General features: G+C 38.3%; 1 protein-coding gene across 9 annotated transcripts in view; it reads left to right on the top strand.

Moving 5' to 3' along the window:
• Positions 1-13,091, top strand: part of phldb2b (pleckstrin homology-like domain, family B, member 2b) — a 53,458-nt gene that overhangs the window by 23,656 nt on the left and 16,711 nt on the right. For 4 of the 9 annotated variants that reach the window (XM_065258340.2, XM_065258343.2, XM_065258339.2 and 1 more), the window contains 8 exons: positions 1,346-1,675; positions 5,208-5,345; positions 5,950-6,087; positions 9,189-9,317; positions 10,351-10,506; positions 11,670-11,780; positions 11,900-11,989; positions 12,341-12,475. In XM_065258340.2, the coding sequence (XP_065114412.1) occupies positions 1,346-1,675; positions 5,208-5,345; positions 5,950-6,087; positions 9,189-9,317; positions 10,351-10,506; positions 11,670-11,780; positions 11,900-11,989; positions 12,341-12,475 (1,227 nt within the window). The remainder of the gene's footprint in view (positions 1-1,345; positions 1,676-5,207; positions 5,346-5,949; positions 6,088-9,188; positions 9,318-10,350; positions 10,507-11,669; positions 11,781-11,899; positions 11,990-12,340; positions 12,476-13,091) is intronic. The other 5 variants (XM_065258346.2, XM_065258345.2, XM_065258342.2 and 2 more) reach the window with 3 other exon arrangements.

The following is a 13,091-nucleotide window of genomic DNA, read 5'->3' as shown; positions in this document are numbered from 1 at the left end:
TTCTTAAACATGTTTTTTAAAAAGATTTTTGAATTTCTTATCTTGCCAAACCGTTTTTGTCACTTGACCCTTTACCATTAAGTGGATTTGCGAAGATCATGGGGACTCAAATCTGGGGGAATTGATTGCCAAAAAGCGTTTTTGTTTTTATTTATTTATAAAGGCGAATGACTTGTCCGCCTTTTTACTAGGCTTGATGCATTGTGGGATTGCCGCCTTTGTAAAGGATATCATTTGGCCACATTATGTATCATGTATCTTATGAATCAGTTGTTTTGTATGTAAGTGCATAAGAGTGCTATTGACCTTGAAGTGATACAGATAGGATTGTTTACATAGTCTGTGTCCTTCATATCCACGGGTGGAGCTAATGAAGAGTTTAATGCCTCGACCATGCACTGGGATGGGGTGGGGCAGCTGGCATCTCTTGCAATGAGTTACAGCGGAAGGATTAAATCACACTGCTGCTATTTGTATATCCCCTCCTGTCCAGTGCCACTTTTAATGGATCCAGTTTCATTCTGTGTCCAGATTGCCATCTAGAGAGCCGTGTTTCCTTCAAGTCTGGTGCAGAGCTGAAGTTGCTGAGTACATATTTTTTTAATTTGTCTTTTAAGCATTGAGGAATGCAATTGGCATCTTTTTGGTCATCTGTGAGGAAGGTGGCCCGGAGGTCACAATGTGCCATATGATCACTGTATCCGATAACATGGTGAGTAGCGTTCAGTGTGATTAGATCCATGATGGGTTAATTTGTGCTCGACCAGGTTTAGATTTACGAAGAAATATGGATTTAATTACTGTTAAGTTTTGAACTATGATGCAGGTTCGATCACAACTATATGATCCTGTGAGATCATTTTTCTTTCCTCTGGAATGTCAATAGTGCATTTCCATATCGGCTGATAAATACGAGGTTGCTTCAATACCAAATGTGTTGCATGGTGACCCAGAGCTGCTTTACACACCAGAGCCGTTTTTGGATTTATATACTTGCCTTGGACAGTTATGGGCTTTCATCGTGCCTTTCAACCTCTTTTTCATGTAAATGTACTGTTTGGATTAAATTGAAGATGCTTGGGGGAATAGCAGTAATGTTCTGGTTTTCACTTCCCATGGTCTTTTAAAGTGAATTGTTTTATACTTGGCAAAAGTCTTTTGACATGTGGACATGCTCAGAACTGCTGGAGGTAAATCTGTGTGTGTATCAAAGGTGAGGAGCATTTCCAAATTATTATAGCACACAGCTGTGCGATTGCATATCTACGTTCTGTATTTAGGTGCTGGATGTGTTTGCAATATGTGCATATGTCAATCTTCTTGTCTTTGGCAATTGAATCCATAGGAACGTCAGCGTTTGGAGACTATATTGAGTCTGTGCTCAGAATTGGGCCGTGCCGAGCAGAGCAAAACTGGTGCGGCCGTCGCAGACTTGCAGAAGATCAACAAGGAGCTGGAAAAATTACAGGTGTCGGATGACGAGTCCGCATTTTCGGATTCTGCCAGTTTTTCTACCGAGAACGACTATGGGTCCAAAGCCCGGGAGAAACAGGGCAGTGAGGAGAGACCGGTACGGCAGCGCCAGAATAGTGGACACAAGGAAGTGAGGGCGGAGTCAGGAGCTGTTTTTGGCTCCGCCCCCACACCATCTCCTCGGCTGATACGGACAAACAAGGTAATTTTTACAGGTCTTAAGTAGCATGGGTATATTTGTAGCAATAGCCAAAAATATACTGTATGGGACAAAAATATTGATTTTATGCCAAAATTATTAGGATATTATTTAAAGAGCATAGTCCATGAAAATATTTCGTAAATGTCCTACCGTAAATATATCAACACTTTTATGTTTGTGAGTGGATGCAGTCATTTGGACCACTTTAAAGGCAATTTTCTCAATATTTAGATTTTTAAATAGTTGTATGTCTGCCAAATGTTGCCCTATCCTAACAAACCATAAATCAATAAAAAGCTTATTTATTCAGCGTTTCAAATGCTGATAGTACTGTCTAGAGCAGTGGTCTCAAAACATGGTGCCCACGGGCACCAGGATGCCCGTACAAAGTCTGTGAGGTGCCCGCCAAAGCACATTCTAATAACAGCCTCAATTGTAATACTTTACATCTTTTTTTATGTTAGCTTGGCTTCTTTATGTATGTTGACATTTTAAACCATAATAAAACATATAAACATGTAAAATAAAATAAAATCAACAAGTAAAACAAAAAAGTTTTGAGTAGACTATATTAAAAAGTAGCCCTCAAGATTGTTTTATCCATTGTGCTAGCTCGTTCTCAAATAAAAAAAAATGTTGTAGACCCCTGGTCTAGAGAGCAAGTGGCTTAATACAGACATCTAGTAACATCTCTATTTACAAGTCATCTCTTTATAAAAACTAGTCTAGTTTAGTTGCAGTGGTCCAACATTTCTTTATATCTACACCATTTTTATTAACAAGTGTATAGATTGAATGCACACCTTGCACAGTAAGTCACTTTGGATAAAGGCATCTGCCAAAGGCATGAATGTAAATGAATCTGTGCTGATCAGGTGACCCTCAGCGTTTTCCAGAGTTTTATTCGCTCATGCAATGTGTCTTTAATCTTGTTAGGTAATTTAATCGTTTGTAAAGCCTTACTGCTAATTCTTGTAAACTTATAAGAGTTTCCCACCCTTCCTTGGCATGCACACAACCACACACATACGCACTAATCCACAGAGGAATGTGCGGATGTCTTCCCTCCTGCTCATGTATGGAATGATGCACTGCACGGGAGAAATACTGTTAAAGTAGGGATGTGCACAACTAATTGACTAGTTGGTGGGTTGCCTGCATGAGGAGTCATTTTAGGAACTCATTAGTTGTAATGAAGCTCTGTTTAAATCGGCTGGTGTTTGTTTACCTGACTCAGATTCACAGTAGGCATTTATTTACAGCATGCAAGATGTGTTTGTGCACATGACATTGTTCAACTTGACATGCCATCTTAAAAATGCGATGCTTGTAGTGGAACACTCCATACACAGCATAAGACCCTTAGGTGCTTCATAGAGGGTCTTTTTAAGGGTTCAGCTATCCTAGTTTTTCTGTGGTATCTGACTTGTGAAACAGTATTAAAATTTGCATTAGACTAGTAGATTGTTTAACGAAACTATTGAAAGCTTAGGAAACCGTTATATGGTAATATAAATCTGTTTGCTGCTCTCCTTTCCCTGCACTGCACACACACACAAACATTGTTGAGGAAATCCAGAGATGTGCCACCCATAGCATAAACTACAATGAGGCGATATAAACATCACAGTCCAAATATAGAGGCGTCACGGACAAGATCTTTCCCTCACACTTCACTGCATGTGCTATAAAAGGGGTCTCGCACCGTTTTGTGAGCAAGGGCTACCACAATGGATAAAACAATCTGGAGGGCTACTTTTTTGTATCTCTCTCTCTCTCTCTCTCTCTCTCTCTCTCTCTCTCTCTCTCTCTCTCTCTCTCTCTCTCTCTCTCTCTCTCTCTCTCTCTCTCTCTCTCTCTCTCTCTCTCTCTCTCTCTCTCTCTCAAAACAGACAGACATTCCACTGAAATTAAAATCCTACATAAATAATTGGTTAAGGAAATATAGGAAGTAGTTCCACCCTTCTGTTTTCTCAAAGTTTCTATTGGATTTATTCTGTTGTCATTTCATTTAATGCAACTGCTGCCACAAGGGGGCATGTCTATGCTGTATTTTAGTGCTTTCCAATCATAGTCCTTGTGTACCCCCTCCCAAACATATTTAAGACACCTGATTTAACTCTTCAGCCACCTTCTAGAATGGTACATTTCTCCCTACACAAGCTGATGAGTTAAATCCGGCGTTTAAATAAGGAGACATCTAAAACATTTTGGGAGGGGTACTCGAGGACCAGGATTGGCAAACATGGCTGTATATAGTTCATTCAAGGTTCTTATAACTATTTTAGGGCGTTAAACTGTTTTAAACAATTACATAATAAATAATAGGTAGGGTTTTAAACGGAATAGTTCGAGTTATGGATGATGATAAAGCATCCTAGCTGTGAGAGAGTTCTCTTGTTTCTTGTTCACTTAGCTTATGGGAATGCGGGCTGTTTACACTTGGTTTTAAGATGTGTTTTCATCGATCGGATCACAAGTGGACGAGAGAGACACATTACGTTTACACCTGGTATTTAAATCCGTCTCTTTTGTCCACTTTCGACCGCATCTGTCCTGAATACTGTGAGGGGGTGGTCTGTGAGACGGTGGGCGAGTCTCTCTGCTGTCATTCAAACGCGAGCGGGAGTAATTATGAGTTTATATGGACGCAAACTAATATTATGTCGAAGTCCGCTGCTTGTTTAGCAAGTAAACGTGCTGCACAGAGTTTTGTACGTGTGTATGTAAGAGCTTTCTCTGAATTTTCAGCGCAATTGATGAAATAGGATCGCACAACTTTCACACACTTTCAAAACGAAACTACGGAGATCAGCCGCTTTAGTTTTATCAATGAAAGGCTAAACACAGCACTGTTCACCGTATGTTCACGCCAGAAGTCGAAATAAGACGTAAAACTTGTGTTTAATACCTCAGATTAGATAAATGGGCGGAGAGAAGGCGGTCGCGTGTGGCTGTTCGAACGCATTCAACCAAATATGCGTTCCGCAGCTCCAAAGCGATCCGATCGAAAGTGGTTTCGACTACCTCTGGATGTGGTTGAAAGTGGTCGAAAGTGGACGCGTTCAAAACGTTTTGAACACCGTTTACACCTGGCATTAACGTCGTCCACTTGTGATCCGATCGACGAAAACGCATGTTAATGCCAAGTGTGCCTGTGTAGCACCCACCAATACAGGTGTATTATGCTGGGTTTATATGTCAGAGACCTCTATTTTTGACTATGATGGCACCTTATAAAAATCAAGAAAACTTTTTAAAATCTAAAAATATTAAAATCTATTAATATCTAGAAATAAATAATGCAGATGTGTGCGTATTATTTTGTTGTGTAGTAAACATTTAAGGAAATTATTACTGATATACATATAGCTAATATTGATAACACTATTAATGCTCTGATTAAAATCTTACTATTACTTATATATATATACACACACATTTTGCAATAATACCATGTGTAGTTTTGGTTAATAATTGTTTGCTTTCTGATGTTAGTTAGTAGTTTATGACATTATGATGTCATCTGCAGGCGTCTGAGGACGACGCACAGTTAACGCTGGAAGTGAGACGTATCGAGGAGGAAAGGATCCAGGTCCTGAATAATATGGAAGAACTGGAGCAGAAGATCAAAGACCTGGACAACCAAATGGAGGAGTCCATTAGAGAGGTACGTTTACAGATTTTATGAAAGGTGGGATTAGTTAAGTATGTGTGGTGTGGGAGAGCACATGTGGCAGAGTGATCAGGAACCGGGGTGCAGATGAGGTCTGACGTGCAAACATGTACTGTATGTCTTTTCCTCTCTCTGTTCTCCATTAAGTTTTGAGGTTGGATGGCTTACTTAAATTTGATATTTTGGTCTAAGGTAGAACAGAGGAAGTTGTCATTGTGTGACAAGACAAGAGATGAAGGGAAATTACTCTGCTGTTGTAAAGCAGAATCTCTCCATCAATTGCAAGTCGATTGGTCCTCCGCCAGCAGTTTCTCTTTACTGCTACGTCAGCTGTTCCATTAGATCGCCATTTAACAAACAGTAGCTGTCTGTTTTTTATAAAACTGTAGTTTTATGAGCTTGGGCTTTCATCAGTTTTATGAGCTCAGAATGCGGGCCCCTTTTTATTTGTGTGAACTGAAGCACCCTCTTGGTGGTCCAACACTGACATCAGAGTTTGCCGCAACATTATCGAATTTTATGCAATAGCTGTGGTCAGTGGTTTGTTGTGTTTCAGTTGAAATTAAGCATCTGTTTTTATGTCTTAATGCATGTTTAGCTGGAAGTGGAGCGTGCTCTGTTGGAAGGTGAGCAGGATTCAGAGATTGCTCAACTGCAGCAAGAGAGAGATGCTTTGGAGCAACTTAAAGACAAGATGGCTGACATCGAAAACAAAGCACAGACGGAAAAATCTCAGGTATGTGTTCGAGATCTCGAGTGTTTGCATATTCTCAGGATTCATATCAGTAACACTTAAGCCAGGCGTACACTAAAGGAATTTCACCCCAGGATTTACCCCGATTTTCACCATTTGTAGAATCCAAGTCCATCTTTATTTTGGACCCTGCACATTAAATTTAAAGCCAATTTGCATGTTCATTTCCTCACACACATTTCCTGGCTGTCACATTTCACATTTGGTAATCCCAGGTCTGCTCTAAATACACCACCTCTGCTAAACCGAGTGACACCACAGACTCTGTTGATGTGAGCGATTTCTAAGATAGCAGGTTGTGGAAACCCTGGCACTTGCATCTGCAGGGTCAAGTTCACACTGACTTCCGGCTCAATTCATTTTAATCTGGCAGCTACAGAGACACACGAGTCTAGAGCCCTGCTTGAACTCGCTTGCAAAGGTCGTTGCAGAGGTGCTAACTCTTGTAAAGGACGGTTGTTTGGCTTATATGAAACGGAGGTGTCCGGCTTTAAAACTTGATTGAATAAGCAATGTTTAAAGCATTTGTATCTTGCAGTAGCTGATATATGTACACCTGTGACCACACATCAACTCTGCCTTAAATTCTTTACCTAAGCTTAATAGGCAACACAAAAACTGTAAAATATGATCAAATCCAAATGTGTATGACTTCCTTTCTTAAGCTGAACTCAAACAAATACATTTATATTTAAATGCTTTCATGTTTTCTTATGTTACTCAAAATGGGGAAGCTACAAAAAGATCATTTATCCATTATAAAAGTAATCCAAATGACTACTAGGGCTGGGTATTGTTTAAAATCTTTCGATCCGGTGCCAATTTCGATACCTCCGTTTCGATGCCGGTTCCTAACGATACTTTTTTCCGATACCATGTTTTAAACACACAACTTTTATTTTTCACCTTAATTAAAACAATTCTGGTAACACTTCTCACTCAGGGTAACATTAATAAAACTGGTTGTGCTTTTTGGATAGGGGTGCGCCAGCAGACACACTTATCAGGTTTTTTATGAAAATAAGGAAACAAAAATTCTTAAAAGAAATTTAAGAATATAATTTTCACTGCTTTATTTTATGAAATGTAAAATTGTATTTAGCTTGGACTAACAGTATTTGTGGGTTCATTATAGCTGAAACTTTGACAAAAAGTTAAAATATTTAAATGGGTGACTGAGTTTTACTGGGAAGATTTGGATGCATGTTTGTTTTTTGTAAACAATACTCAACTTCATAATTATCAAAATATTAAATACATTTGTAGAAAATGCATTCAATGTCATTTCATTCAAGTGAAATTAGCAAACCAGTTAAATGTAATTTTAACTTTTAAATAACTAGCCAGGCTTTGGGCTGCGCGTGTGCGTCAAGTTTAAACCATAGACTGTAAAAAATAGGTTTAAACGCATCGTCCATTTTGCGAGACGAGGGCATGAAGGCTTTGCGATGCGGAGAGACAGGCGCGAGTATTTCATAAGCATTGAGAGACACAAGCTGCGCGCGTGGGTCAAGTTTAAACACCTTGTCGAGACTGTTGTGGGAGACGCGCGCGCAAAGCCTTGCCATACGGAACCAGGCAGGAGTAAATCAAGCAGAGACACAGGCTGTGCGCATGCTTTAAATTGAAACCCCTCGTCACTTTAGTAGTATGCCGTTTTGGTTGACGTGCCTTTCACGGAGACGACACGGCCATGCTTGAAGGCAATCAGAAGGCTGACAAAAGTGATGTTACAAGGCAAAAACCCCGGTCTTACTGTCTACACAATAACACTGCAACCGGCGTTTCTTAAAATCCTCACCCTGGCAGGGTTTTTCAAAGATGTTTGGTTTTAGTGCCCTGATACTGTGTTTTCATGTGGACAAACGGCCGAACCGCGTAAAAAAAGGCACGGTTATAAAAATACCTGTGGCCGTGTGGACTAGGCCTGAAGTAAAATCATAGGCGCCGATCCCACCGAAATGGCAGAGCACCCACAAAAACAGCTAGATATACTAAATTCATTTTTAATCAAAAACGCTTTTGAAATTTGGTAGCCTCTCTGATTGGTGGATCTCTTGATTTGTAATATCCACATTGCTTTGATGAATAAGAGGCGCTTGCGTGTAAAACCGCACGGAAAACACAGCCATGCCATTTTCCTCCTCCTTTCCAAAGCGCTTGGGCGCTCCTGTAGCATCTGCCATTGCTAAGCAACCAAGGAGGGCGTGTACACCAAGGGGTTTATGTGTAAATGTTCAATTGTTTCCAATAAAAATGCCATGCTTTTTTAAAAAAAGCCAGCAGCTGGCGGGTTAAGTCTGTGTGTTTTCCACACTCAGTTGAGCGCCAAGAGTTGAAAAATGTTTGACTTTGGATGAAACGCTCAGCTTGTCAGTGTCACTTTTTACATGGTCATCCAATTACAGTGGAGTAGGGGATGGACAAATATCACAACAACCAACCGGCGCATCATTCAACAAATGATAAACAAAAAAGAAATATCATAACAACCAAAGCGCTTAGCTAAAAAAAGCTGGCATGCGCTCACAGATGGCATCCGGGTGTTTTCACGCTTTTGGTGTACACGACCACTAAGCATTGAGAGATGTTATAATGTTGGAAGAAGAAATCGCTGCTTATGAGTGAAATTATACAATTTTGAGAGAATTAATTAATATGTTCAGCTTATTTACATTAAAACATGGTGGCTAGATGACTAGACGACTTGGTGGATTGAATTGTGACTATTAATAAAACTATTAATTTTGCATTGTTGCTAAAAAAAAGTAAAAAGCAAGTCACTTGAGGTTGTGCATTACATGCATAGATTAGTAATTTTTATCAATCTTTTCTCAGTTTGGGAACTAATGATCAAGATATTATTGGATTTATGCAAGAATATCTGTTTATACTGTCATCATCATGCCATGCTAATCAAAGACAGTCATGTGGTTCATATTAATCCAGCACCTCCGCTTCCATCATGTTCTCCATATCCTCCTGCTTGTCTGATTGTAGTAACTAACCCCACCCACCCCACCTGCTCCATCACTAACCCTTCTCTTCTCTCTTCTTACATTTCCATCCATACGCACATGAAGGACAAAGTCAAGCTAGATGCAGAGCGGGTAAAGTTAGATCACCTGGTGAATCTGCTAGCAGAGCAGAAGACTCAGTTGGACTCCTGCCCTGAAGCCCTGAAAGAGCAACTTCAGCTGCAGCTCAGCAGGGTCAGTACTCACAAAACCCCTTTACCCTCTTCTTCCTCATAACAGATACTCTCTTCATCTGTAGTGCTTCTTACTTCAATGAAAGTCATGCTGTCTTTCTCTCTAATACCTCATGCTGATTTATCCATTCTGGCACAGATGAATCTCATAAAGAAAAAAATATTTGGCATCCAATAAAGAATTTTTATGTTATCCTAATGAAAACTAAGCAGATGTTCACCCAAATATGTATTATTGTACTACAAAAAAGTGACCAGATGAGGTGTGAATGAAGTTTTAGATTAGAAATGTGGTTTTACAAAGCTGGTTGGCTTTGAATAAAAGTGTTTCGTAGGTTTGCTGTTTATTTAACTGAGTGGATTTGCCTCAGGGCTTGCGGTTGCGGGGGTCAGGTTATGTGAGTGTTGACGTAATTGGTGTAAAGGTCAGTGGTCGCGAGTGAAAGTTCCAGCAGTTCGTGTGTTGTCTGACATGTGGTGGCTGAGGGGGAATGTTTATGGCTGTGATTGGCCCAGTTCCAGCGATGTGAAACCTTAACCTCAATCTCCATCCCAAGGGAGGGTGGAGGAACCGAGAACATTTTGTTTGAAATTTTGTTAGAGGAGGGGGAGTGCTGGGGTCTGAAGTTTGGAAGACTGTGGGGAGATGACTTCACTTCCTTACTTTTAAAAATGAAAGGATCTTTCTATGGCTAAATGGTTCCCTAGAGAACCTTTAATATCCACGTTACTATTGCTCAAAATTGGAAAAAGGTACAAAAAAATGTTTTTTTAAGGGCACACATGCAAAATCGACTTTTACAAGGTGTTTGTACATAAATGTTTATTGGCAGTGTGTGAACACAACCATCCTAGAAACAAATGAAAAAAATCCACCCTCTACTTCTTTTTTTGAATTACCATTAAACCAAAGCAGTCTTATTAGAAAACAACCCGTTAAAGCATCTTTATTTTTAAGTGTTGGCTGGTTAATTAACTGCTTTGAAAATGTTGATGTAACACAAATGGAAATCATTTTATTTTTTGTGTATCAGGATGCAGAAACCCTGGAGGTGGAGACCAAGCGTTTTGAAGATCTTGAGTTTCAACAGCTGGAACGAGAGAGTCGTCAGGATGAGGAGAAGGAGATGCAGACTCGGCAGATTCTCAGAGAGATCGCGGATTACCAACGTAGCACCGTCACACGAAAGGTGGATTTCCTGTCTGTATGCACACCATGGAATAAGAAAAAAATTCTTGAATTAAGTGTTTATGAAAAAAGAAAACAACATTTTTCTTATTCCATTGACAGATTTTCTTTGCTTGTTTTAAGCACTAATTTACTTAGTTTATATTTTTTGTCTAAAAACTAGACTTATTTTCTTAGGTAATTTTGCTCATCAAGAAAACACATCTTAATTTAAGAATTTTAATATTTTTACTGAAAACAAGACAAAAATACTAAGTAAGAAAGTCATTTTTTTCAGTGTTGGTGCCAGAAAATGATGGGAAATTACGTTTTGGTGGACAATGATGAATTTCGCATGCTTTTAAATCATTTTTTTTAAATCATGCAACGATTACTTGTACACTGCAAAACATGATTTTCAAGAAAAAAATTCTTATAATTTTTGTCTTGTTTTCAGTAAAAATATCAAAAAATTCTTAAATTAAGATGCTTTTTCTTGATGAGCAAAAAGACCAAAAATATTAAATTGAAGTGATTTGTACATAAAACAAGCAAAGAAAATCTGCCAATGGGGTAAGTAAAAAAATCTTGAAAATTTTTCTTAAGCACTAACTTCAAGATAAAATCAAGAAAAATTTGCTTACCCCAGACTAGACTTACACTGCAAAAATTATTTTCAAGAAAAAAATTCTTAGTATTTTTGTCTTGTTTTCAGTAAAAATGTCTAAAAATTCTTGAATCAAGTTGCTTTTTCTTGATGAGCAAAACAACCCAAGAAAAAAAAAGTCTAGATTTTAAGACCAAAAATATCAAATTTAAGTGATTTTTTGCATAAAACAAGCAAAAAAATCTCCCAATGGGGTAAGCAAATTTTTCTTGAATTTTTCTTGAATTTAGTGTTTAAGAAAGATTTTCACGATTTTTTTGCTTACCCCATTGGAAGATTTTTTTGCTTGTTTTATGCACAAAATCACTTAAATTTTATATTTTTGATCTAAAAACTAGACTTATTTTCTTGGGTTGTTTTGCTCATCAAGAAAAAGCATCTTACTTTAAGAATTTTTAGATATTTATACTGAAAACAAGACAAAAATACTAAGATTTTTTTTCTTCTTGAAAATCATTTTTTGCAGTGTATGCATCTGTGTATATATTTATAAGCATTTTAATGTTTAATCCCATTAGGAGAGGCTCCTGGCCCTGAAGAAACAGTACGCACAAATTTCCCAGCAAGCTCAGCGGGACAAGGAGAACTTCCTGAAAGAAAAGAGTAATCTTCAGATGATGCTACGGCGGGTATGATCGTAGTCTTTATGTCATATACTGTAAATGTGACCAAGTCTATGAAATCCATCTATGAACTATTTTTAGTCTGATCATTGATGGTCTAATACAAATCTGTTTTTATTCCCCAGGAAAAGGAGCATCTTGTCAACTTAGAGAAAAGATATTCAGATCTCACAGGGACATTGGGCTTTCCTGTTAGTCCCAACAGTATGAAAGAGGTGAGCAATATGACAGCTGCCAATCACAAATCATGTCCTCTCGGTGTCTGTAAGACAATCTTTTCTTGACATGGACTACAGCATTGTCCTCTCTTGGACCACACATGAGTTGTGAGACCTGAGCGCTTTAACAACCATATGTGGCTGTCCCAAAAGATCACCATATTTCACAGTAAAAGGGAAACTTGTGTGAAGAAGTATCTATGTTTTCCCTTTGATTTATTGGTTTCCTGCAACACACAAGGCCCAATCACAACCCTTGCCTCTTGGAAACCTTCAGTCGCAGAAGGTTATTTGTGTTTGTTCAAACGTTTCCGTACTTGGAAACGGGTCTGTTTCCCTTTATTCCAGGACTGCGTCCAATTGGCTGACGTTTGTCTGCCTCATAGTGAATCTCGCCATGCCCACAAAACTCAGTCTGCGCTTCCTGCCGACCTGCTGATGTTTTCTTCCCTTCTTTCCTCTCTGTCTATCAAAAACGCAGAGGTAACGCATGCAAAATAATATTACTCATATGCTGCTTTCCAAAATATCATAACACGATTAAACAGTTGATATTAAAAATAACATACTAATATTTTTAATTTTTCCTATTTTGTCAGTGCTTTAAAGGTGAAGTGTGTAATTTCTACACAATTAGTGGCACCAGAATACATTCCAAATATGTGACCCAGTCTGTAAAAACCAAGCTCAAGTCATTTTTTGTCATTTACTGTTTTCTACATTTAATTTTTACAAGAAAATTTGGTTAAAAATATTATCTTGATTAAATCAATGTGAAATCAAATTTTGGTGCTCCTAATCTCAGAATTAGTTCATGAGACTTTAGCCTGGATTTCACAGACAGAGTCTTATAATGATAGCTGCCCAATAAACCAAAATGTTTTATTTACATTTTAGTGAATGGCTCATTTATACATTATAGTCTACTCGGATTAATTTGGGAAATAACAAAGCAAAAAAATTACTTGCATCACCTTTTACTATTAAGTTCTTGTTTTGGATTATCCAATATACATTAACAGATTTTTAATATTCATTGTTTCATCTTAGAGTTATTAATTTGCTTATTAATAATGATTTTTTAACCTACTTGAATCTA

The sequence above is a fragment of the Paramisgurnus dabryanus genome, chromosome 22 (genome assembly GCF_030506205.2).
Source record: "Paramisgurnus dabryanus chromosome 22, PD_genome_1.1, whole genome shotgun sequence".
In the NCBI taxonomy this organism is placed as follows: domain Eukaryota; kingdom Metazoa; phylum Chordata; class Actinopteri; order Cypriniformes; family Cobitidae; genus Paramisgurnus; species Paramisgurnus dabryanus.
The sequence above is the reverse complement of the archived record's forward strand: the minus strand, read 5'-3'. Positions and strand labels throughout refer to the sequence as shown.